At 41.3% G+C, this 27624-nt stretch overlaps 1 protein-coding gene across 1 annotated transcript; it reads right to left on the bottom strand.

Moving 5' to 3' along the window:
- Window positions 1-159: 159 nt before the first annotated feature.
- LOC143296922 (uncharacterized) lies at window positions 160-21514 on the bottom strand. The gene is made up of 14 exons (XM_076608941.1): window positions 21404-21514; window positions 18359-18557; window positions 17280-17342; window positions 15637-15714; window positions 14942-14985; window positions 13649-13745; window positions 12487-12595; window positions 11987-12097; window positions 10618-10716; window positions 9275-9401; window positions 8807-8945; window positions 7135-7170; window positions 6485-6527; window positions 160-5573 (listed from the first exon to the last, which is right to left on the bottom strand). The coding sequence occupies exons 1-14, from the start codon at window positions 21434-21436 to the stop codon at window positions 5519-5521; spliced, it is 1233 nt and encodes a 410-aa protein (XP_076465056.1). The 5' UTR covers window positions 21437-21514; the 3' UTR covers window positions 160-5518.
- Window positions 21515-27624: the final 6110 nt, after the last annotated feature.

Raw genomic sequence — 27624 nt, 5'->3', positions numbered from 1 at the left:
TTGTGAAGCAGATGATAGTTTTATTACAGTGATTGTGTCCAACCATTGACCTGTTGAGGTAACTCGTGTGCCGTAATGCTATTCAAATTTGAAATTGAGTTAACAGCTGTAGGCCGTCCAGCCAGACAGTCTTTACATAGTGTCGCTTTTGAACAAACACTCAGTGTTGCCCACTGTCAGCTGCCTCACATTCTACTGCACTGTCTTCTCTCATCTTCTTATCTATTTTCTTATCTTCTTCTTCTCTTAATATTGTAATAAAACAACAGAAAAACCCCTTGTGACTGGCCTCTATATGTTCCTGGCCTGTGCAAGGATCCTTCCTATCCTTTCATTTTCTATTCACTGATAATCTAAATTCTCTTGTAACCCCTTTATAATGTACCACTCAGTTCAGTTACAAACATGGTGTTGCTGATAGGATATTGATCCCAGGATTTATTCATAAATATTCATCAAATTTTTCCTTTTATTGTTTTAATTCTTTAGTCCTTGTATCCAAAATTAAATTCAAAATTGATTAAACAACCCTTACCACTCAGCTTCTCCACTAATTTGGCGCTGTGAGCAGGATCGTACGGAGACAAGAGGCTGATTTAACTACCCTGGTAGTTTAACATTGGAGAAGGAGGAAGACAGTGTAGCATGTTAACAAGTCCATGAAAGAAACGTCGCCCCAGCAACATGGCCCAACCAACCGACTTCCTGCCCAAACTACCAACACTATCCAGAAAGGAAAATGGCAGAGAGGTAGACAACTTCATCCGGGAAACCAGACTGGTCCTCCATCTGCTGCCCCTGGATGACACAACAGCTTCTCTCTGGCTGATCTCAGCCCTTGCCGGCTGAGCTTGCCAGCAGATTGTCAGGCTGCTGGCAACAGACGTGGACACCCCAGCCAAAACCTTTACCATCTTGGAAGACAACTGGGGAAAGCAGCGGGACACCACAGCCCTTGTCACTGCCTTCTTCACCAGGAGATGGTGGCAGAGTATGCATCCCATCTTCAGTACTGTAGACCAAGGTCAACAAGGCTGAAAATGGGGTGATGCAGGTGCCAGCAACCATCCTTTGCGATGCCTTTGCCAGAGGCCTTCAGCCAGCTGCACTCAGGCACTATGTCAGACGTTTCATCTAAGACCACCCTGACACCACCTTCGAGGCAGCAAAGGAGGCCCAGCGATGGCTGAGGGAGGACAGCGACACTGACACCTGCCAAGGCGTTGACAACAAAACTACTGTTGACCGCCTACAGTCTCAGCTGGCAACACTTACATCTGAGGTCACCAAACTGCAACAACAGCAGCAGTCCCCTATGCCAGCTCACCACCCACATCCTCCAGGACCAGCACTCCATCCTCGCCGTTGTGCTGCTGACCGCACCCCAGAGCCTCAACACTGCATCTGGTGTGAGAGGTCTGGCCACACCAAGGCTAAGTGTTGCCACAAGCGTCGCTATATGAAGAAGGCCAGACGACTGAAAGCTGACTACAAACCTGCATTTCCAGTCAGCAACCAGTGTGTCACCAATACACACACTGGGCAACCCGGATCCACGCTAACAGCTCCAGATCCAATACAACGCAGGCGGCGCAGATAACAACAGACACACGACAGTACCACACCTGATGCTGTGGTCCCACAGGTATTCCCATCTGTAGTCAACCCCGCATAGCAGAAGTGCAGCCTACAACCACCACCAGTCACGCCTACTGACCCGGCCCCACTACACTGCCCGGACAGAAAAGGCATCAGATTCTGACACTGACAGTGATGGTGGTGTATGGCTGGTCAGGACCAGGCCAAGACCCAGGACATCAACCCTGCAGGCTTTGCCAGAGCCACCACCACTACCAGCTCCCACACCAAGAAGGTCCCTGCGACTGACCTCAAAGGCATCAATAACAGTGTATTGTGACTGATGACAATACATTTTCCAAAATGAACAGACCGAATTCTCATGTTTTCTTTGTTTTTCAGTCTATTCTTGCTGAACTGAAGCAATGCTGATTATGTTTTTTCATGTCATAATGTTCATGTTTTCTAATTTTATGTCAAATCTGTACAACTCATGCTGATTTTTATTTCATTTTTGTTTAACCTGTGACCTAAATTGTCACATGGTCTTAGCAATGCAAAGTATGTCTATAAACATGCAATCACAGTTCATTGTACAATATATGCTATTATACATGAATGCTAATCTACATATCTGACAGTGTTTGAGGTCACCAAACTGCAACAACAACAGCAGCAGTCCCCTATGGTACAAAAATGGAAGCTTTCTTTTCTTTTTTTCCATTCACTATTTGGGACCCCTTCCCTGTATCAAACTGTTCAGAGTTAAGTTAGGATGCACTGGACTAAGTTCAAAACAATAACTTAACCTGACAAATGCCATTTTGATTCTAGAGTAGGGTATTGTTCCTAAGAAAGTTGCGGTCACTCAAAATTTCACTTGTTATCTGTTATGAGCAACATTATCTCCCTTTACATGCTCAATAATTCTTGTTTGATGCTCATTAAAGTCTGCTAACAAGAATTACTTTGGATTAACCATCGCGGACGATGGATTTCAAAAGATGAGGGGAGATGTAGCCAAGCACTCAGCTGGCAACAATAAAGGAAATTTTCTTCTTAAAATTACGTTTAAGTAACATACTTACCGTGACCCACTAGTGCAGACTCCAGCAGGGGTCTGATTCCTGTCCTGTGCAAACTACTATCCGCCTATGCGGAGAAAACTAAAGTAGCTACGGCCGATAACCTCCCGGAAGTAGGAAACCCCCCCTTTGCCCCCCTGACTAGCGCCCTCTTTTTCCGGCAGCCATCTTGACTCCTGTTCCTGTGCTCTTCATACGACTAAGTTTTTTCATATTTTCTGTCTGTCTGTCGATTCTCTGGCGTTCTTGTTTAAACATAGTTAAACTCACAGCACATGCTGTAAAGCAGATGACAGTTTTATTACAGTGATAGTGTCCAACCATTGACCTGTTGAGGTAACTCGTGTTGCGTAACGCTATTCAAATTCGAATTTGAATTAAAAGCTGTAAGCCGTCCAGCCAGTCAGTCTTCACATAGTGTTCCTTTTGAACAAACACTCAGTGTCGCCCACTGTCAGCTGCCTCACATTCTACTGCACTGTCTTCTCATCTTATCTTTTTTCTTATCTTTTTCTTCTCTTAATATTGTAATAAAATAGAAAAACCCTTGCGACTGGCCTCTATATGTTCCTGGCCTGTGTGAGGATCTTTTCTATCCTTTCATTTTCTATTCTGTAATAATCTAAATTCTTTTGTAACCCCTTTATAATATACCATTCGGTTCATGGTTACATATGTTAAAAAAAAAAAAAACCCAACTTTTTCCACCCCTAATCCTTGCAGTATTTATTCAAGTAATTCCTTTTTTTTCCTGTGTTTGACAGAGTCCAGAACAGCAGTCCTTTTTTTCCCCTACATTGATTTCAGGTTTGCATTCTTGTTTGCACTTGTTTTTTCTTCTCTGTTCCTCTTTTTTTTTTCTTCACACAAACATCACATTTTGTTACATTTGTAGAGGATATAAAAACTATTGACAGTATTCAAAATCTAAAATCACATACTAAGCAACAATACTGGGGTAAAGATTTTTTTTAATTTCTTATGCACACACGTGTATACAACGACACCCATAGACAAAGACAATTTCCCTCTCTCTCAGACACACAAAAACAGAAACACACACACACACACACACACACTCGCACACACAACCTTATTTACAAGCACACAGACACACACACTGACACACACACGTCCACATATATGCACCCTTACACACAACCACACCCACAAGACATTTCTATAATGCGCAAACACTTAAAGTTTTCACTGACCAAAGCCCAGTCTGGAAAAAGCGGTGACCAGTTACATTCCTATTCATCTCACTTAACCAGCTGCATCCTATCTTCAATACAAACACTATGATTAAATTCCTATTTACCTCACTTTGTCAGCTGCATTCCATCTTTAATACATAATGCAAAAACTATGATTAAATTCCTATTCATCTCACTTAGCAAGCTGCATCTCATACTTACATACAAAAAGTATGATTAAATTCCTATTTACCTCACTTGAACAGCTGCATCCCATACTTACATACACAAACTATGCAACAAGCCTGACAAACAGTTAGGGTCTATTTCATAAAAACATGCATGTCTTCATAAAATGTTAAAAAACCAACAGATGACCTAAAATGCAGGCTGCTTTTCTTCCACCACTGGCCTATTATTGAATAATCTAACGACTGTTTCAGGCATATGTGCATCAAGAACACTTTGCAAAATGCATCTGAAAATCAATGTTTCTGCCAAAATGTTATTCAGTGGTTTGTAAATAACAGCTGTGGTTTTACCTGTGTGGAAAATGGAATGGATGTACAAGAAAGCACCTCTGGTTTGACTGATGCTCATTACATTGACTACACACACTGCTTCTTGTCTAAAATTCTGCATCATTTCACCATGACCCAAATAGGAAAACTGTACCGTTCTTAAGTGGCCATTAGCTTACTGTGAAACCTGTATCACTTTAAGGCCATTATACTGTTTGGAAATACAACTCATTTATGGCATCTTTTTTGTTTGTTTTGGTTTCCATCAATAAGTTTATAAAACGTACCTAAACAAGGAGGCGAAAATCGGACACATTAAAAATCAAGAATAAAAATGGTAGTCCCCTTCACCTTCAAACTACAAATGTCCCATTGACTCTAATTGATACTGTATTGCCAATTCTGTCTCTTCTGCAATCATGGTTTGGAATTCCCTTGTTGTTGCACATCTTCAGTGGGCCTTTACAAACATGAACGTTTTGACCCCACCATTTGGATACCAATACTATGTCTTCAAACATCTTTCCATAGCCCAGTGACTGATTTTACCCCACCATTTAGGTACTCATGCTGTGTTTTCCGAGGTGTGTATGCTGGGTATGTTTATGTTTCCATAGCTCATTGATCACCCCCATGGGTTCTGTAATGGCTTTGACTGCTTGTATGTGTAAAAACAGGAAGTTCCATACAATGATACATTGTAGACATTGCTGCCCTGGATGATCAGACAAGCCCAACTCCAACCCCTTTATCCCCCAGACACCGATCACCAGCATTCAAACCCAGGGCCGTCAGACGAAACACCAATGCTGTAATCACTCAGCAATCATGACATAGCCAGTGAAATAAAGGATCACAGAACTCCCACAGAACTATATGCAACATGACAAAAACAAACAAATAGCCATTTTAAAATTATTTTAATTAATAACAGTGTTGGCAAACTTTTCCTCAGCACATTCACCAACAACACAGCCAATGAACAATGCAGTCAAGGATTATCACAGTCCAGCCAGCTTTCTCGATGCTAATCGCAAGGTTTCTCCTCAGTGAGGATATGAGCCGACACTTTGTTTTGGTTTTTCACACTCCTTTGTAAACACTGCAGCCATTGTGGTGAAGGATTTTCACCAACCAATCACCTTGCTTGTAGCAAATGGCATGTTTTCTTTTTGGGACAGTAACAGCAGGCCCTGCAATGACCAAACCATGCTGTCAATAAACAAAAGACAGAAAAAAACAAAAAAAACCAACTCTGTATATGATAATGAGTACCCAGAGTGCTGGTAGCTTTTAAAACATCGTCAACTGGGTGAATGATCTAAATAATGGACAGTTATTGCAAGAAATGGAATGTATTCCCAAACTGAATTCAATACAGTGGCACAAATAAAAGTTCAAACAAACAAACAACAATGAAGAACTATTAACCTCTTCACTGCTTGCATAACTTGTTAACTCATCATCAGCCTTTCCCAAATTTTCCTTCAGCCAGAAGAAGAAATAGCATCATATCTGTTGTCCAACCAAGAAGACTGTATTTCAATCATGAATAAACATGAACATAGTCCTGGTATGGGTATTTGGCATGATATGTGTCTCAAAACAATGACCAACTGCCAGCCCAATCAGTAATCAAAGCTATCTGACACACCTAGCAGTTATCAGTTTAAGGTTCTAACGGAGGCGTCACTGTGTTCAGACAAATCCATACACTCTTCGCATCTGCTGGGCAGATGCCTGACCAGCAGCATAACCCAATGAGCTTAGTCAGGCCTTGAGTGCATGCATAAATATAAAAAACATGCATATATGCATGAAATCAAAAAACTAAAACTGAAAGTGGAAGGCAGATATGATGACCCTGATTTTACTTCAGACACAGACTGCTCTTAGGTTAACACAAATAGTCACACAAGCCTTGAAATGCTGAAGAAGAAAAAAACTATGTGATGGCTGTGATCATGGGAGAGGGCGTGGGAAAGGGAAAAGGCAAGTGCCCATGAGAACAAAGACATGCCAAAGAAAGGAAGAGGGGAGGAGGGGGGAGAGGAGGAGGAAGAGGGAGGATGAAGGTAGCACACATTTTAAATGTATCACTCACCATGTTGGCTTATGGCTGAAAACCAGTGGAGCTATGTCATGATCTGTGAAACACACAACACAAACGTACATGCACATCACACACACACACACACACACACACACACACACACACACACACACACACACACAGTGTATAGCATGACTGAATTGGTATTCAGCAAATCTTCACACACACAAAGGAGTAATGAGATCAACTTTCAATAGAATTTTGTAGTGAATACATAAATCAGACTGAAACAATCCAATCAAATATCAACACCACCACCAAACATCAATATATATTCGTAGACATCTTTGCACACACAAACACACACACACACACACACACACACGCACATGCTAATATGCATTTGATTTATTGTCAAAACATTCTATTATTATCTCAGAACATAGCAGTCATAAGACAAACATTGTTAATTATTCTAAACAAATAATGAAAAGTGCAGCTCTGAAACTGTCGAACCCAATTAATTTTCATTTCATCAGAAAACATGTATGTTATGATCCTGGCAAAACTGTAGTTCCAGTTCAACTTGTCCAACTGTTATATCAATGCCCTTTACGGTGTTTCTTTTTGAGTTCAACAACATATACAACATGTACATACATTGTGTTTGTCAGCTTATTACCAGGAATATTGCTTTTTACCTTTATGACAAACTTGAATACAGCTGCGGCAAATCCCTGAAAATTAAAGAAAATTTATTAAAAAAAATCATCTGTGTGTGCGTGGGTGTGTGTGTGTTTGTGTGGGTGTGTGTCTGCGTGTGAGCATTTATGTGTGTGTGTGTGTGTGTGTGTGTGTGTGTGTGTGCATGCATGTTGCATTATTGTATTATTGTTATAAGCTCACACCCCAAAAAGAACAAATCGTTTAGATTCACTTATACAAATAATTATTGTATTATTGTTATAAGCTCCCACCCCCAATAAGAATAAATTATCAAGATTCACTTACACAAATCATTATTGTATTATTGTTATAAGCTCCCATCCCCAATAAGAATAAATCATTGAGATTCACTTCTACAAATTATCATTGTATTTAATCATTATTGTATTATCCCTGTATTATCTGGTTTTAAATGCAAGCTTTATTGTGGAGAACCTGTTTGGCATGTGTGTGTGGCAGGGTGCTATAGAGTATCTGTGCATTTGTGTGTATGACCTAGAGGTAATGCGTTCTCCTAGGAAGCAAGAGAATCTGAGCGCACTAGTTTGAAACCGGGCAAAGTCGCCAGTATTTTCTCCCCCTCCACTAGACCTTGAGTGGTGGTGTGGACGCTAGTCATTCAGATGAGATGATAAACCGAGGTACCGTGTGAAGCATGCACTTAGCGCACGTAAAAGAACCCACAGCAACAAAAGGGTTGTCCCACTCAAAATTATGTAGAAAAATCCACTTTGATAGGAAAACATAAACTGCAGGCAGGAAAAAATACAAAAAAATGGGTGGCGCTCTCAGAGTAGCAACGTGTTCTCCCTGGGGAGAGCAGGCCGAATTTCACACACAGAAATCTGCTGTGAAAAAAAGAGTAATGCAATGCAATACAATACAATACATGCCTGTGTGTGTTGCAGAGATGCGTTTTCCCCCGAGGGCATCATCGGGATAACTAGTTTCGAATGTTCAGTTGCGTGAGTATATTCTGGTACGTGCTTCTGTGTAGGGAAGGGGGGTGGGGGGGGGGGGGGAATTGTTAGGGGAGGTGAGTAGTGGGGAACGAAATGTACAGCACTTTGAGCAGTATTTCCAGAGAAAAGCACTACATAAATGTGACGCCGCACACAAAAATCATGGATAAGTCGCTGGAGTAAATTTCATGCAACACGCTGTGAAAGTGACAAGGGGTGAAAATATCAGATTTGAGTTTTTTGGTTATGCAGATTCTATGATTCTTTTTCTATTAAATTTTCAAGTATTATAAAGAAATACAAAGTATTAGTGCTTCATTTTGATATTTTCCCATTGGGAATTGGTGATCAAGAGTGGGAAACAGCGACCTCGTTTGCCCCAATTTTCTCAAAAGTACGTTTGTAATCATCACGAGACTCAAATGCATGTATCTCAGAAACTAATAAAGATACTTGAATTCTGTTTTCTGTGTGTTATTCAGAATTCTCTCTACTTTGAGATAAAAGAATAATATCATTTTGTGACCATTATCCATGATTTTCGCGTGCACCATCAGAAGTGTCCATTATCATTACTATTATCATCATTTTTAGCAGTATCTTTGGAGAAATGCACTTATAAATGTCCATCATTATTACTATTATCAATATCATTATTATCCTCATTCACTTCCAAAACACTCACACTTGAAGTTGCACTGTTTGCAGGTGAAGTAATCCACAGTGGAGGGGCCCTGCTCCTTATGCTGCTGAGCGTAGCAGATCTTCGGCAGGTCGCTCTCGCACACCACACTGTTGTTCAGCACCAGGTCGCTCCCTGGTTTCTGTCACACCACCACACCAATGTTAGTCCGCGCTTTCTCACAATCCCACACTTCCTCATGCACTGCGAGAAAGCATAGGGGGGGTGGAGGGTCTTGTGATTGCAAGAAAGCTGGGAGGGGAGGCACCCTCACGCTTTCTCACAATGTGGAAGAGACCATGGGAAGTCCCCCTTATTTGTATCTGGTGTTGGTTTCTTGGATTTTCGCAACAAAAATCTTAGAGAAAAAATGAGAGAGAAATAACAATGCATTTTGCATTTACATTTCACATTCACATCTGGCATTTCACATTCCCTCCCCCCCCCCCTCCCCCCCAACCCCCTCCTCACCATGTGACACTGCAGGACAGGCTTGGAGACCCAGGGCAGGATCTGGATGCCGGGATAGTTGTCCCCACCACTGTTGATGTCCTGAATGATGTCCTCCACATTGTACCTCTCCTGCTTGCTCAGGGGGCTGTGCACACACACACGCACATGCACACACACGCATACACACATGCACACACACGCATACACACACCACACACCTCACGCGCACGCACGCGCGCACACACACACACACACACACACACACACGCACACACACTCACGCACGCACGCACGCACACACGCACACACACACACCGCACACACACACACACCACACACATACACACACACACACCACACACATACACACACACACACGACACACACACGCACGCACACACACACACCACACACACACACACACGCATGCACACACACACACCACACACACACCACACACACACGCACCACACACATACACACACACGCGATATCAAATGTCTCTGACCAACAATCTTATTTTATTTCAATCATTTGCCTTCTGGGTATCTTTCATTTTATAATATCTTATCTTTGTAATAACTTAATGCACTTACTCACATGTTTATTCTGTTTAATAATTTCATTTTTTAATGTTTTATAAAAAGCCAGGGCAGACTCTCAAGGCCTGTCCAGTACACTGGGTAAGTATTTAGGTCAGACATCTCCTCCTCCTTTTTTTTCTTTTTCTTTTCAAAGCAGATGTGGTCAGTGTACATGGGTCATTCTTCAGTGCTGGTCACACACAGTGGGAATTACAGACCAAAATAAAAACGGGTTTAATAGTTTAAAACGTTTGTTTATTCATCTAAATCCTTTACATTTTCAGGCACATCTAGGAAGACAGCAACAAAAGTTAATTATTTCCGTATTTTCCATTCTAATGTTTTAAATGAGGTAGTGTTATAAATGAGGCACAACCGCAGCAGAGTTTGTTTTCCCATTTTCAATTACCATTACAGTGTGACACCTCCCTAAAACTGAAACTCATAAAATGAAAGATATGTAAATGACAAATCACTGAACAACTCTTTGTGAGTTATGCGCATCAAGGTATCCTACACCTGGTGGTGGCCTAAGTACGTTAAATCAGAACAGGCACCACTGAACACCACGGAAGTGACTCAGCAGCAGTGCAGGGTCTCCTCTGGTGTGTGGCCTCAGTGTTTCTTTGTGGACGGCTAATGCTGGTACTGCGACAGACGAACCTGGGCGTGGCCGTGTATGGGGTTACTCAGAATGAGCGGTCTGGGAGTAATACCACTGAAACAATGCAGATGACGGCGCAGCAATCAGACCAAAAAAAGGTATCGTACACCCACCTAACCAACAGCACCTTGCCCCCATCGTGCTGCCAGCGGATGACACGGTCCCCTCGTTGTATCAGTCCTTCCTCCACTGCTGTCTGTATCACTGTCAGCCTGCCGCACACAACACACACCTGTATCAGCCGGTCACACACACACACACACACACACACACACACACACACACACACACACACAGATATCTATCTCTTACTACCCATCTATCTACCTCACCCATCAGTAGGCACAATAACAATTCTTATAAGGAAGGATTTCCACAAAAGTGAGCAACTACAATAACAATTCTTATAAGGAAGGATTTCCACAAAAGTGAGGAACTACCATAACAATTCTTATAAGGAAGGATTTCCACAAAAGTGAGGAACTACCATAACAATTCTTATAAGAAAGGATTCCCACAATAGTGAGGCACTACCATAACAATCCTTGCAATTGGAATGAACTTCCTCTTTCGCTTCGTCAAGTCTCCACACTCAGCTCTTTCAAGTCTGGCCTTAAAACCCACCTCTTCCCAAAATAGCCTCCCTTCCCTGCCTCTTCCTTGTCTTCAGTTTCTCCAGTTTTAGAGTTAAGCGTGCGTGAGAATGACTGGTGCGAAAGCGCTTAGATTTGTCTATGCACAAGATTCAGCGCTACATAAATACCATTATTATTATTATTATTATTATTATAGATTCCCACAAAAATGAGGAATCACAAGAATAACCTTTATTAGAAAGGATTCCCAAAAACGTGAGGCACTACCGCAACAATCCTTAAAGGGAAAGATTCCCACAAAAGAGACACTACCATGACAACCCTCATACAGATTCCCACAAAAATGAGGAATCACAATAATAATCCTTATATGGAAGGATTTCCACAAAAGTGAGGCATTTCCATAAAAATTCTTAAAAGGAAAGATTGCCAGAAATGTGAGGCACTACCATAACAACCCTCATACAGATTCCTACAAAAGTGAGGAATCACCATAACAATCCGTCCAAGGAAGGATTCCCGTAAACGTGATGAACTACCATAACAAGCCTTATACAGGTTTCCACAAAAGCGAGGAACCCTCATAACCATGCTTATACAGGTTCTCACAAAAGTGAGAAACCCCCACAGCAACACTTGTATAGATTCCCACAAAAGTGAGAAACCCCTACAGCAACACTTGTACAGATTCCCACAAGTGAGGCACCCCCATAGCAACACTTGTACAGGTTCTCACAAAAGTGAGGCACCCCCATAGCAACACTTGTACAGGTTCCCACAAAAGTGAGGCACCCCCGTAGCATAACTTTTGTACAGGTTCCCACAAAAGTGAGGCACCACCACAACACTCCTTACTCACTTCCCCACAAAAGCTGTGGACACTTACACATCATCAGGCCGCAGAGTGACATCAGGAATGGTGATGTTTTTTCCGGCCAGCACCACGTTCACTTTCACCGGCAGGATATCCAGCGATGGAATGTGTGCCGTCAAATATCTGTCATCATCATAACAACAGCAACAATAATAATACTTATAATGATTATAATCATAGCACATTTACATAGTGCTTTAAAACTTCTCAGCTTCAAAATAACACTCGGACACAAATACACACACATACACAGGCACACAAAAACATACATGCACACACAAACACATGCATGCACTCACACACATGTATACTCACACACTCACACACACACATAGTTACAGAAACACACAGACACAGACAGACAGACAGACAGACAGACAGACACACACACACACACACACACACACACACACACACACACACACACAAAAGAATACACATATAGGTGGCCCTGCACTGTGGCAACACACACTCCTCCCGTGGAAAACCAGACCACCACACACTGTGCTCACCGATCAAAGGCCTCTGCCACCAGCTCCTGACACTGCTCCACATCGGCCTGCAGGGAGGACTTCTTCTCGGCCAGTCTCTTCTCCAACTCCAGGATCTTCTGGTTCAGGGCTGCAGGATGCACAACAAAGGATCCAAAGAAACGTAAGCCGTTTGGCCCTCGAGGGGTGTGGAGGATACAGTGACAGGCTAGTGTCCTAGTTAACGTGAAAACACAATGTGAAATAATGCACAGGATCCTGCCACACACACTGAATCACAACCGCAGTTCAATAACTTTAAACAAAATAAGTATAAAACACGCCAAAAATAAATTTCGAAAATAATTAAATTTTATCTTTTTGGCCCCTTAGGGATGTAGAGGATACAATAACAATACATACACATGTGGTAGATGGGGAGGTGTTGTCTACCATAGTCCATAATTTTTGCGTCACAGGCTACACAGATTGCCTTTAGAATAAGAAAGAATTAAGAGGGCTTTTTTTTTTTTAAAGAGAAAAGAATAGAATTAATCAATTATTCCTAAAGACAAAGGGTGCAAATGACAGTAAACCTACAAATGTGAAACTACAATATGAAATAACACATACGATCCTGCCACACACCAAATCACAACTTCTGTTCAAAAATGAAATTAGAAAATAATGATAATTTATGACAACAAATCAAACTTAAGTATACTGACAAGCGTATTTCAGAAGTAGGGAAAAGTTACACAACCTGCCAAAGAAAATCTATTTCAATTTGCATTATTTTCCAGACATTCTAAAAAAAAATCAAATTCATCCATAACAGTTCCCATATTACAATCCTCACAAATCATGTTCAGCAAGGAACATGCTCTTTTCACATTCCAGCCCTTGCCCTGAAAAGGGAATATACTTTATATAGCAAAAGATGCCAACCGTAAATGAAACACACGCACACAAAAAAATTAAAACACACTGAAGTTATATCGCTGTAATCAAACTTCCTATCATTCCACCATCCGGTGCCAACCTGCCCAGACCAAATCAAAAGAAAACATGCATAAGAGCAAACAAACCACACAAAAAACCCCAACATCTCAGACAGAGACAAGGAGAAACAATTAGAGAAACAGACTAAGACAGAGCAGATGCCGACAGCACAAAAGGAGGAGGAGAGAATTCGGTCCCTCACCAGCTGGCGTAAGACCGTCTAACTGTAACCGCTCCAAGTCCTTTCTCATTGTCAGTTCCAGCCAGTGGGTTTTGGCTTCAAACTGTCGCCGCAAATCCTGAAAAAAAAAAAAAAAAAAACAAACATGACTGACAACATTATATATTCTACGGGGTTTTTTTTCAATTTCTGTTTTTCTCTTAAAAAAAAAAGAAAAAAGAATCAACGCACACATGGGTTGTACAAACAATTTTTCACATTATCTTGCTGTCCTGTCCCACAGAAGGCTTGAAAAGATGTATGAAGAACCAACAAAGAGCCACACCTGCCTCCAGCATGCACAGCATTGGATAGTATCTTAGCTTCGCCCACTGACTTTCTGTAGCACTATTAAACAAACAATAAAAAAAGTTTTTGTTGTTGGAGGGACGTGGTGGCGGTCCCCACTCTGGGAGGGACGCTCACTCAGTCTGGCTCTGTGACTAAGCCATCATTGTCGTTAGTAGCTGGTGTCCTAAGTACGTTAAATCAGAACACGCACCACTGAACACCACCAAAGTGACTCAGCAGCAGTGCAGGGTCTCCTCTGGTGTGTGGCCTCCTGGCAACCTAACATCAATGGTTCCCTGCAGACTGCCGACACTAGAACTGTGACGGACGAACCTGGGTGTGGCCGTGTATGGGGGAATCTAAATGAGTGGCATGGGTGTAATGCCACTGAAATGGTGCAGATGATGGGGCAGCAAAAAAAATTTTAAAAAACAACAAAAAAAAACAATAAAAGTTTTGGATGGGGCAGAAACGTGACACAAAACACTACTCAAACACACTACACGAAACAAACAGCAGTGGACTTGTGGACAGCAGTGGCCTAGTGGTAATGCACCTGACCAGGAAGCGAGTGTCCATAAGTTCAAGTCTTGCAATTCACAGAATGGAATTTTTATTCCAACCTCCACTTAACAATGAGTGTGGTCTGGATGCTAACCATTTGGTGAGATGATAAACCGCCATCCCATGTGCTGCATGCACATAGCAAACATAAAATAAAATTTGAAAAACAGGGCAACAAATGGGTTGCCCTACGCAAAATCCTCTGTAATATTCTGTGTTAAAATCCACACTGATAGTAAAACAAATACATTTCCAGAAAACAAAAAAGAAAAAAAAAAGTACCACTACAACACATTCTCCTTGGGGACAGCAGCCAGAATTTCACACAGAGAAATATGTTACAACAAAAAATAATATAATACAATTTAATATAACACAATACTAATACAACACAATATAATACAATACAAGCAGTCATACCTCAAAATAAAGCTCATGAGCTGCAAGGCTGGATTTCAGGTGTTCTGAAAGAATATCATGGCGAAGTTAAACCATAACAAAAATGCAAACACCACTCAATTAATAATATATTCAACGACAAAAAATCATCAGTGACCATTCTGTCTTCTCTTCAGATGCAAGTCTCACTTATGCAGCTTCTCCCCTCCTTCCCCCCAACAAGTGACGTGGAAAAGTTGTTCCTATACTTTTTCTCACCCATCTCTACCACAGGAAGGGTGTACAGGAACTAACATGTATGTCAGCAAATCCAGTACATGCCCATAATGTATGCTTAAAATATCAATGAAAACTGAGTGGGAAAAAAAATCATAATTGTACATTTGTATAGCACTATCAACAAGATCAAAGCGCTGTAAAAAGTGTCGGTCAGACACAAACCACAACACATACACACACACAGACACACACGAGCACACAGACACACACACACACACACACACACACACACACACACACACACACACACAAAGTCACACAAAAACAAGCACACACAAAAAAAAAACCACGCACATGCATGAAAATCTATACTTAGAACCACAGAATACAACTAATGGAATGGAATGCCTGAATTCTGGGAGAGACTGAAACAAGGGAACATTTGTAGATTTGTTTCAAAAGGCTCTGAGTGAAGAACAGTGACTGTGAAAACTTACTTTTAAGCACCTGTTCCACAGGTGTGTTTGTCGTCACAGGTGTATTGCTAGTACCCGGGGACATATCTGGATCAGTGGCTGAAAACAAATCCATGCAACACAGCTGTTTCAGTTTTACAGACAATAATGTTCTTCACCATAACACTTTGTTTTAAACACTTTATGCAGCAAGTGGATTGCTCCAACTTAAAAATCTTGATCATCAAACTTGGGTTCATCAAGCATTCGAAGTACAATTTCTGTTGCATAAAAATCTGTAAGCTTCATACCTGTTCGTCTTCGCTTGCCTGAACTGGGCCCAGGCTGCTCGCTGTCATCTGCTATGTTTGTGCTAGCTTGCTTCACGTACTGATTGGGCTGGTAGTTCTTTGATGCTTTGTGCCAAAGATCATGCCACATACCATGTTAGGACTGTGTTCATGTTTATTCATGACTGACATAGATTCTTCTTCTGGGTTGGACAGTCATGACATTATTTCTGTTTCCAGTAAAAGGAAAATTTGGGAAAGCCCAGTGATAGATTAACCAGTCATGTAAGAAGAATTATCACAACTAATATGACAGATTAATCCATCACAAAAGCAGTGAATCGGTTAAAAATTTCTCAGTTTAAAAGATAAATGTGTGTATATCTGCATGTGAACACATGTCTCTACCAAGTATATATATATATGTGTGTGTGTGTGTGTGTGTGTGTTGAAAGTACTATAAATGTTGTGGATGGGTGGTGTATTAAGCATGTTGTGGGTGAGTGTTTTGTGCCCATTTTGTGAAATACATAAAAATAATGGACACTTACTCAGCACTTTCAGATCTCAAAGTGCTTCTCATGAACAAAACTCATTATCTAATAACTGCAAATGATGAAATAACAGAACAAATAGATTCTGACATCAACTGCAAACACACATCATAATACCAAACATCCAACTCAGTTGCATACAGACACAGACACACACAGCACACACACACAACATTCATAGCATGAATGGAAAGCAGTTTGGAACTGTGATGGACAAAATATCAGTATAGTTTAAGCAGATGGGTCTTCAGTGAAGATTTTAAAGAGGTTGTGGAAGTGGAGTGTCTGATTGTAAACGGAAACCCGGGAAAGTTATTCCAGGCCCTGAAAGGAAAGAGTAGACTGACCAAAGGTGTTTGTTCTGACAGATGGAATACAGAGAATATCATTCTAAGAAGAATAACAGAATTTGACATGTGGTGCAGTGACAAAGAATATCAGACAGATGCCCACTGCCAGATGAGAAGCCAACTGAAGACAGAGTGTACAAAATACTGGACTGAACAGGGAGCAAAAGCAAGGACTTCAGAGTTCATATCTAGGCAATGTACTGAGATATGCTCTTTGAAAGATAGGGTCTGATCAAAAATGGCATCAAGATTACAGACATGGGTTGAGAATGTAATATCAACACTGTTTATTTCTGTTTGTTTGGGTGCTGAGTTGTGCTGTGCTGTGTTGGGTTGTTGTGTTTTTAGTGTTGTGTGTATGTGAGCATGTGTGTGTGTGCTTGTGTGTAGGGGTGTATGTGTAACCATTCAGACACACACACTGTCTGCAGTATGAAGAAAACGCCTGCATGTTAATTGTTATCCAGTAAGTCAAGCCTGTCATATTATACCTGTGTTGATGATTTTTTCGAAGTATATAGATTCTGCTGCCTCTCTCTGCTGTTTGCAAGCATCTGGAAAAAACAACAACAAAAAACACAACACATACTACACATAATTGATAAAGCAGAAATAATAAGATGAAGAAACGGAAAAGGAAAGGCAAGATTTTCACAGCACACACACACAACACTCTCTCTCTCTCTCTCTCTGTCTCTCTCTCTCTCTTCCACCCCAGCCTTTCCCCTTGAAACAGTTTTCAATGGTGACCTTATCACTTCCACTCAAAGGCATGGTTGATCCTTAGAAACTAAAACTGTGGACAGAACTGATTTTGGATACAGATGACAATAAAAAAAATCAACAGACTTGACACCCAGACAGGCTATTTCTAGACTGACACTGATAGACAGATGCCAACACCTGGCAGCTGGCATGAACATGATGAAGGTCACATTGCACAGCTCTGATATTGGATTTTTTTACATGCTCTTTTGAATTTGACAATACTCGCATAATTTGCGTCCGAACATTTAGATATTTTGCAGACTTGTTGATGATACTCTAAGGTTACTGCGTAAAAATGTTCAATGAATTTGGTTTCTCTATCACTGAGAAAATACTTGTCAAAAAGCAGTTCACTTTTTGGGGGACACCCGATATGTTGACCTGGGAGATCGGAAAAATCTCTACCCTTTACCCGCGCCATCACCGAGATTCGAACCCGGGATCCTCAGATTGAAAGTCCAACGCTTTAACTCATTCTACTCCAGAATATGAGATAACCTGTACCATGATTACTTCCCCTGTAGACCAGGTACAAGTATTCTCATACGAACACACTAATTTCGTTCATTCTTGCTTGGTACACTTAAGATTCTAAACTGAACTGTTAACGGATTCCGGAAGCATGAAAATGAAGCTTTGTTTGACTGATCAAATCAAAAAATTCTTCATCGATTTTCGCTGTTTTAATAAACCACCGTTTCTTTCTGCAGTGGTCTCATGTAGAGCTGGTCCAGGGGAGTTATAGCATGCATGTAGCTGTGAGGTAGAATGAGTTAACCACTCGGCTATTGCATCCTTTTACCTATCAGGCCGTCATACTGATGATCCTTGATCAGCTGGGCTATGCTGAGGTTCCTGTTGCAGCAGGGGCAGGACTGATGCCGGTCCACCCACTCACGGATACACTTGTCGCAGTAACGGTGCCCGCACGATGTCACCACAGTGCACTGCATCACATTCAGGCAGATGGAGCATTGGAAATACTCCTCCAACACAGACACCTGTGGGCAGAATCAACATGTATATATGTCTATATATCTATATATGTATACACATATATACATACATACATACATATATATATATATATGTGTGTGTGTGTGTGTGTGTGTGTGTGTGTGTGTGTATCTACAGTGCAAAGGAATAAAGGATGGAAAGACTCAATTCAAGACTGAAAAACTTTATTTATCAAGGATTTATAACAATATAATGCATTGTCCATAGTGTTCCTTTCTGTTCCATTCACAGCAACAATGACAGTAATAATGATGATGATGACAATGATAATAATAATAATAATGATATTAATAACAATCAACTGAATAATAATAATAATAATAATAATAATAATAATAATAATAATGTAAGATTAAGAAGAAGAAGAACAACAACAACAGTAATAAAAAACATTATTACAATCACAATACAGATGGTGAAAGGAATGCTTAATTTTCGGGTTAATAATATTAATAATAATTGATACTTATATAGTACACTATCTAGGTGGTTTACAGAACGCTTTTTTTCTTTACATCAATGTTAATTATACACACCAAAATGTAACAAGCAACCTACACGTATGTGTACACACACAAAAAACACACAAACACACACACACACACACACACAAGACCATTACATGACCAATATCGACTTGCTGATGAGTCTGTTGTGGCTGATGCATGCTGCTAGGTATTTCCGTGTCTCCATAACATACCGAATACTGACATGGATTACAGGAGCTTCAACATATGTATTTGATCTTTAGCATGGTATACACACAAAGGGGGTTCAGGCAATAGTGTAGAAGGTCTGCACATATGTTACCCTGGGAGGTTGAAAAATCTCCACACTTGATCCACCAGCTGACGGGCGCCATAGCCGAATGGTTAAAGCGTTGGACTTTCGATCTGAGGGTCCCGGGTTCGAATCAGGGTGACGGCGCCTGGTGGGTAAAGGGTGGAGATTTTTACGATCTCCCAGGTCAACATATGTGCAGACCTGCCAGTGCCTGAACCCCCTTCGTGTGTATACACAAGCATAAGATCAAATACGCACGTTAAAGATCCTGTAATCCATGTCAGCATTCGGTGGGTTATGGAAACAAGAACATACCCAGCATGCACACCCCCGAAAGCGGAGTATGGCTGCCTACATGGCGGGGTAAAAACGGTCATACACGTAAAAAGCCCACTCGCGTATATACGAGTGAACGTGAGAGTTGAAGCCCATGAACGCAGAAGAAGAAGAGGAGAAGATCCACCAGCTACACCGAACCGGGGATCGAACTTGGGAAATTTGGGCACGAATCCAGCGCTGTAACATTCTGCCACCACACCAGTCAACTTGGACGGCATCTTAGTTATTTGTGCTGGTCTTACGGATTGTCTGGCCCAACGTTGTGCTTATATCAAAGATTGACACAAGCATACAGTTGGGCTAACAGCAAACTGACAGCTGTAAGATCAATGGTTTCTCCACCTCAATGGGAAGCCATTTACACCTTAAGTCTTTTGTGAAGGACTATATGGCCTATGAAATTATTTGGAGGCAAGATTGCACTGGCTCTTAGTGCTGCAGCCTTGGGGGCTAGTTGACTTTTGAGAACCATCCCAACGCTGACTGTCCTAAAACCCACTTGGCTGAGAGAGTGGGACTGTAACTTGGGCAAGACACTCTCCACTATAATCAAATTCTTGCCCAGATAGTCAGAACAGCAGATGCCTCCTCTGCTGTTCTGATGGTCATAGTCACATGACTGCATGACTGTCATACATCACATTGTCGTTATTCTTGTCCATCACCGGCAGCACACACTGGCACTGTGACAGTGACTCGACTCGACTGACCAACATGAAAAAAATATATATACATAACAATTTTTTTTTTTTTTAATTCTTAATCCCTTCAACTGGTTCATGAATGCATAAGTTTTTCATGGCCCATCTGTCACAACATCTGTATCTGTATCTGTTGAATACATCACTGTCGCCAAGATTATGGCATTATCGTGACGGGTGGGGGTGTGCGCAGCCTAGCAGGTTCACTGCTGAAATGTTATTAGTCTTTTAAAATTCTCAGGAGTTGGTACTCTTACGATGTTTTCTTCCAGGTGGTTCCAGTCCCTTACTGTTCTAACAAAGAATGACTGTTTGTATTGCTGTCTGGCATCTGCTGACTTGAATTGTTCTTGTGTTGTTTCTTATATAATCAGAGATCGCACTGGTGGTGTCGTACTGATCGCCAGATGTTCGTGGCCTTATGAGTCGTCCTGGTTTATGTGGAGTTAAAACTCAGCTGGTGGTATGGCCGGTACCAACCCCTCAACCACCTTGTAGAGGAAGATGAGGCGTAGATCATGTCTGCGCTGTTGGAGTGTTGGCAGCTGCAGAGTGTGAAGCATCTTGGTGATGGAACCGGGTGCTCTGGATTTATAATCGCCGGTTATGAACCGGGCTGATATGCGCTGCACTTTTTCAAGTTTGTCAATGTCCTGTTTGAGGTAGGGACTCCAAATGATAGAGCCATTCGAAGCGACTTTTGAAAGCACCAACTGATAGTGATCGTAAGCTCTATCATCTGGCATGCTGTTCATGTGTCAACTCGCGCGGAGAAATTAAAATCGTACTCACCCGAATGCTGTTCGAACTCTAACTTCTGTGTAGTGCAAGTCCGTAGGCTTGTGTTCGACAGTGCAGAGTGGGAAGTGGTGGGGAAATGTGTGTCACGTTTCCAAATAAATCATCCATACCTCTCAGTTTTCTTCCTTTAAAGACAATAACAACCATCTTCCAACGTTTTCACATATCTTCTCGTGAAGTGGATCTCTAATACTGAATGCACTCACCGATATAGAAATGGGAATACGCTTCTCAGCCATATCCGTCGTCTTCGTATGCTAGATTTGGCTAACCCACAAACTACACTCTCTGTTTGTGTTGTGGTTCTGTACTTCCGGAATGGTATCCTCGTCAGATTCCTGAAATAGAATATCCCGTAAAACCGGAAGATTGTGTCACGTGCACAGGTTCGTGTTTATGTGTGTGTTGCGCGCGCGCGCGTTTTTCACATAACACATTCACGAGAATGATATTACAGTATCTTGGTTTCTTAGGACACATGGAATAATCAGTCCATATCACGAATAAACTTGGATACAAATATGTTGTGTGTTTTTTTAAGAAAAACAAAATATAAATTTTAATCTGAAAATAAATCATATTACTATTAGTTTTATTGTAAAATTATACTGGCGAATACAGAAATGAACCTTATCTACTAAAAGGATGTCTTAGTTATAATGAATAAAAAAATAATAATAATAATAATAATAACACGGCATCAATACTGTGTGAGTTAAGAATATCCTGTCATGATTTCGCAATAAAAAAAAAAGGATATATATATATATGTATGTGTGTGTGTGTGTGTGTGTGTGTGTGTGTGTGTGTTTACATTCCAAAAGAAATGAGACCATGCCTACGATTTCGAACAATGTGTGGAAAATGAATAATTTCCTGCATAACTGCAATTAAACTACTGATAAATTCAGTACCCGAGAGAAGAACTGGTTCACGCACAGATTTCACTGAGAAAAAATACATTCCAAATACTATCAAACCAAAATAAGTCGATCAGCTTATACTGGAAGACAATCTTAATTGGGGGGACGTTTAGAAAAATTGCGGTTTATAACTGCTTCCCAAAGCATCATTGCATGGAGAGCTAATTCTATTTCTGGCACTATATTGCTTTATTCGGTTAACTATAAGCTTTTGTGTTTGGCATGAATACGCTCGTGACTGTACGTGTCTTTAAAACCTCGATCGTCAAGGTTTAACTGACAAATTTGATTTTGACTGATTCTGATTCTGATTCACACACACACACACACACACACACACACACACACACACACCGTGACACAACTGACTCGACGTGGCGCGCGCGCGCACACACACACACACACACACACACACACACACACACACACAGAGGAGCGGCTTTTGTAATTCCTTCATTTAGAATAGAAAAATTATACTATTTGGTAGACAATATTCCATTTTCACAGCTAAACTTATAGCCATACTTATGGCCTTAAATTATATTTCAGACATTCCGGCCGAAAACTGTAAGTGAAATTTTATTATGTGTAGACTCAAAGTCAGTATTACAAGCTATGGAATCTCCAAATTCAAAGAAGCGAATTGAGATGGCAATGGAACTTGATAAAACATATTATTCACCGTCAACTGACAAAACAGGGCATTAAAATAACTTTCTGTTGGGTACCTTCGCACTGTGGAATATCTTCAAATGAGTGGGTAGACCAAGCAGCTAGAAGAGCAGCACGTAATTTCGAAGGCGCAATACAACTTGACATCCAGTTAGATCTACATGAATGCATTAGCTGTATAGAAAATGTATCTAGAAATCGATTTAAGAAATTACTTATAGATTCAAATAATCAATATTACCAATGTTGTGTAAACACAAAGAATGCAGCTAATCCCAAACATTTTCTAAATTCGACACCAGCAGCACATTCAAGACAAATTAATAGTCTAATGTATATACTTCGTTTAAATGCCTTTCGTACAAAATTTTCTAAAAATACAAAATGTATATGCGGTAAGCAAATAACTGTAAGCCATCTACTCATTCATTGTCCGAGCATAAGACAGTTACTTCCAAAAGATGTAGTTGATGACTTTTCTTCCAATATTTCATTAGCCACTGAAAAGATTTTGAATGATTATTCATTGCTTGGAATATTTTCAGAAATTTTAAACTCCAGTCCAGTTGGTATCCTCCTTTGATGTATTATATTTAATACTGTTATTTCTATTTACATTGTTGTAGGTTAATACTTGCTGATATGCATATACATATTCTCCTTCCCATGACAACTCATTCAATACACACCACAACTTCTTTAGACTTTTTCTTATAATATACTTTTCCTCTGATACATAACATAAACTTTTCTTTTTTTCACTTATATTCACATGCATTCCCTTTCCTTTATACACTACTTTACTCCTTTCCGTCTAAAAACACTTATAGTGAATAGACGTTAAACTGAAGAAAACACACACACACACAACTCGACGTGGCACACACACACACACACACACACACACACACACAAACACTGACACACGCACGCACGCGCGCGCGCGCGCACACACACACACACACACACACACACACACACACACACACTGACTAAACTACACTACACACACACTGACACTCACACACACCGTCACACATACCAACACACACACACACGCACAAACACACGCGCACGCGCGCACGCACACACACACACTCACACACACACACACACACACACACACACACACACACACACACACACACACACACACACACACACACACACACACTCAGAGAGAGAGAGATAGAGAGAGAGAGAGAGCAAAATAGATAAATAAATAATTAAACGTTCGAGGCACTATCACACACACACGCACGCGCGCGCGCGCGTACTCATTTCCGAGACATCCGCATTTAAAATTTTGCACAATTTTTTCAGGTCGCAGCCCCGCGCAAAATTGGCGAAAAATAGACATGTCGGGAGAATGTGTGTAGCACATCTGTCTGTATAGTTTTTGACCTCCCGAGTCCAAAAATACCCCATAAATAGACCTGCATCAACTCAGTTACGAGGTATCGGCTTTTCAAAATTTTCACTATTTTTTCAGGTCGCGGCCTCAAAAACTTGCGAAAAATTGACATTTCGCGAGAATGTGTGTAGTACATCTTTCGGTATAGTTTTTGACCTCCCGAGTCCAAAAATACCACATAAATAGACCTGCATCAACTGAATTGCGAGATATCCGCATTTGAATTTTTTTTTACCTATTTTTTCAGGTCACGGCCTGCAAAATTGGCGAAAAATCGACATGTTGGAATAATGTGTGTAGCGCATATTTCTGTCTAGTTCTTGACCTCCCTATTTAAAAAATACCACATGAATAGACGGGAAATAACTCAGTTCCGAAATATCCGGATTTGAAATTTTGCATTATTTTTTCAGGTCGTGGCCTGCAAAACTGGCGAAAAACTGGAGAGAAATGGACGTGTCAGGGTATGTGTGTAGCACATCTTTCTGTATAGCTTTTGACCTCCCGAGTCCAAAAATACCACATGAATTGAACTGCATCAACTCAGTTCCGAGATATCCGCATTTGAAATTTTGCACATTTTTTCAGGTTGCGGCCTGCAAATTTGGTGAAAAATGGACATGTCGGGATAATGTGTGTAGCACATCTTTCTGTATAGTTTTTGACCTCCCCAGTCCAAAAATAGCATAGAAATAGACCTGCATCAAGTCAGTTACGAGATATCTGCTTTTGAAAATTTTTGGGTCGCGGCGGCCTACAGAATTGGCGAAAAATGGACATGTCGGGATAATGTGTGTAGCACATCTTTCTGTATAGTTTTGGACCTCCCGAGTCCCAAAATACCACATAGTAGACCTGCATCAACTGAGTTAAAAGATACCCGCATTTGAAATTTTGACCTATTTTTTCAGGTTGCGGCCTGCAAAATTAACGGAAAATGGACACGTCGGGGTAATGTGTATAGCACATCTTTCTGTATAGTTTTTGACCTCCCGTTTCCAAAAATACCACATAAATAGACGGGAAATAAATCAGTTCCGAAATATCCGGATTTAAAATTTTGCGCTCAGATTTTTCAGTTCAGGTCGCAGCCTGCAACATTGGCGAAAAATGGACATGTCGGGATAATGTGTGTAGCACATCTTTCTGTATAGTTTTTTGACCTCCCCAGTCCAAAAATAGCATATAAAAAGACCTGCATCATATCACCAGCAACTACCGACCCGTGCCTTGACCTCCATCGTCTGCAAGATCATGTCCTGGAACAGTGATGTCGTCCGCCACAGCAGAGTTCCGTGATGCGATACTATGGTCAACACAACATCATGACTGATCTTGACAGACGCTCAGCACGGCTTCATAAGACACCGCTCATGTGAATCTGACAGCCCACGAAATCGCCCAGCAGCTCGCCCAAGGCGCGCCGTCGATGTCGTCCTGCTGGATTTCTCGAACTGAAAGCGTATGTCAACAATTAAGGTCTTTGAATGCCCACCTGCTTACAAAACTGGACTACTATAAATTAACAGAGTGTGGAAAAACACCTTTCAGTGAATCTCTGCATTTCTTAGACACTATCGCCAGCATCGGGTGATTCTAGAGAGCGTATATCAACTCCAGTCGACGTCATTTCGGCAGGGAGTCCCGTGGGGCACAGTCCTGGTTCCTCTCCTCTTCCTCACCTTCATAAACGATCGACATCCCCGACGGACGCTGTCAAGCTCAGTACCGACCGCCAAACTCTTTGCCGATGGCTGTGTTTCCTCCTCAAACGAGCCCTCGGCAACATAGCTTCTTTCCTAAAACCCTGCGCCAGTGGAACAACCAGCCACCCAGCCTTAGGGATATTCATTCACTGGAGTTCTTCCAGGCTGGTCTGGGTCGGCATACTGGCTCAGCTAGGAACAACGAACCAGCAGCACCACGTATGTGTACATACTTTTAACCTTTTAAACCAAGTCTGAGTTACGGGCCACCCACTCATTATACCCAGTTAACTCGAGTCAGCAGACTCCACCACTGGACTACACACGTTCGTCAGAACCCAGTCCAATCCCTTAAGAAGAAGGAAAGACGTTCCTTTTTCCCTGAAAGATTGAAAGATTGTGTATTTTTTCTTACGTTTTTCATTTGCATCGTAATCGTCATCATCAAGTTACATATTCATCATTATCACCACAACTATACATATATTTTGGGAACGTGGTAGACCTCGAGAGAAAACTGGTCACCTGTGAAATGAAATGCTTGAGAAAAGCAGTGAACAAGACCAGGAGAGACAAGATCAGGAATGAGGTGATACGAGACATGGTAGGAACAAAACCAGTACTACAACACACAGAACAACAGAGGATCAAGTGGTTTGGACACCTCACACGTATGCCTCTGAACCAACCAGCTCTTCGGGCATACAACACCAAATACTCTGGCTGGAGAGCCAGAGGAAGACCAAGACGGCGCTGGAGCGACTCAGTGGCAGACACCCTCAGAGACCATCAGATGTCCCTCCTCCAGGCCACTCGCCTTGCTGCAGACAGACAACTGTATCTCCCCGCGACGCCCATCGGTACAAGCGGAAAGAAAAAGTAAAAAGTAAAGTAAGTGGTAGACCAAGGAGTAAACAAATGTGGACAATAAAGTGTAAATTAAAAAATCTGATTTGTCTGAGAAAACAATGTGTGGAACTGTTTGGATTGCTTCTGAGCAGTGTGATCAGTCTTTCAAGTTGTGCTCCACAACGAATGAAGTGATGAAGAAAATAAGAACGAACCCTATAAAATGTAAATTTTGTGCAACGATTATTAAATTTTGCAGTTGCGGTTTTCTATGCTGATTCCAGCGAAGCACACTCGTACACAACAGTACCTGAATATGAAGTCTTACTTCTTTCTCTGTCTCCATCTTCACTGACATTTTCTTGACCAGAATTGTGACTTGGTCCTGAGGTAATAAAATGAAGATTTCTTTTTGTTTTTGTTTTTTGCTGTTTTTTTTGTTTTGTTTTTGTTTGTTTGTTTGTTTGTTTGTTTCTCCTCTCTCGACCTGATACTCTATGCCCTCTATAAGTAAGAGGCATTATTCCATTCTGTTCTCCCTGCTTAGATAGATAGATATAGTCACCACGGGGCTCCAGGCTTGCTTGATCCAAGTGCAAGCAACTCCGTATATCAGGAATTTAAGCTGACAGATCAGATTGTTACAGGCATTTCACTTGACAGTATCCACACTGTGACATTTTGATCAGTACATGGTGTTTATCCAGTATATGCAGCTATGCCTGTTCTGACAATAATAACTCATTCATCACGGATCCAGGCTAGATGATGTCTTCTGTCAGAAGGTTTGGGGGGGGGGGGGGGGGGAGAGGGAAGAGAGCACGATATCGGCACGACCTCAAAAGATGAAAGGCGGAAGGAGT

This window comes from Babylonia areolata, chromosome 22, assembly GCF_041734735.1.
Source record: "Babylonia areolata isolate BAREFJ2019XMU chromosome 22, ASM4173473v1, whole genome shotgun sequence".
Classification (NCBI taxonomy): Eukaryota; Metazoa; Mollusca; class Gastropoda; order Neogastropoda; family Buccinidae; genus Babylonia; species Babylonia areolata.
Note: the sequence above shows the minus strand (reverse complement) of the source record. Positions and strands in the feature narration are given on the sequence as shown.

What these genes read in the sequence shown, in the direction of transcription:
- LOC143296922 (XM_076608941.1), bottom strand. Translation starts at nt 21,436, where the DNA reads ATGGCTGAGAAGCGTATTCCCATTTCTATATCG. An exon ending in TGTGGAACAGGTGCTTAAAA is followed by an intron (nt 14,986 to 15,636) that starts GTAAGTTTTCAC and finishes ATATTCTTTCAG; the next exon opens with AACACCTGAAATCCAGCCTT. An exon ending in CTCATGAGCTTTATTTTGAG is followed by an intron (nt 13,746 to 14,941) that starts GTATGACTGCTT and finishes TTTTTTTTTCAG; the next exon opens with GATTTGCGGCGACAGTTTGA.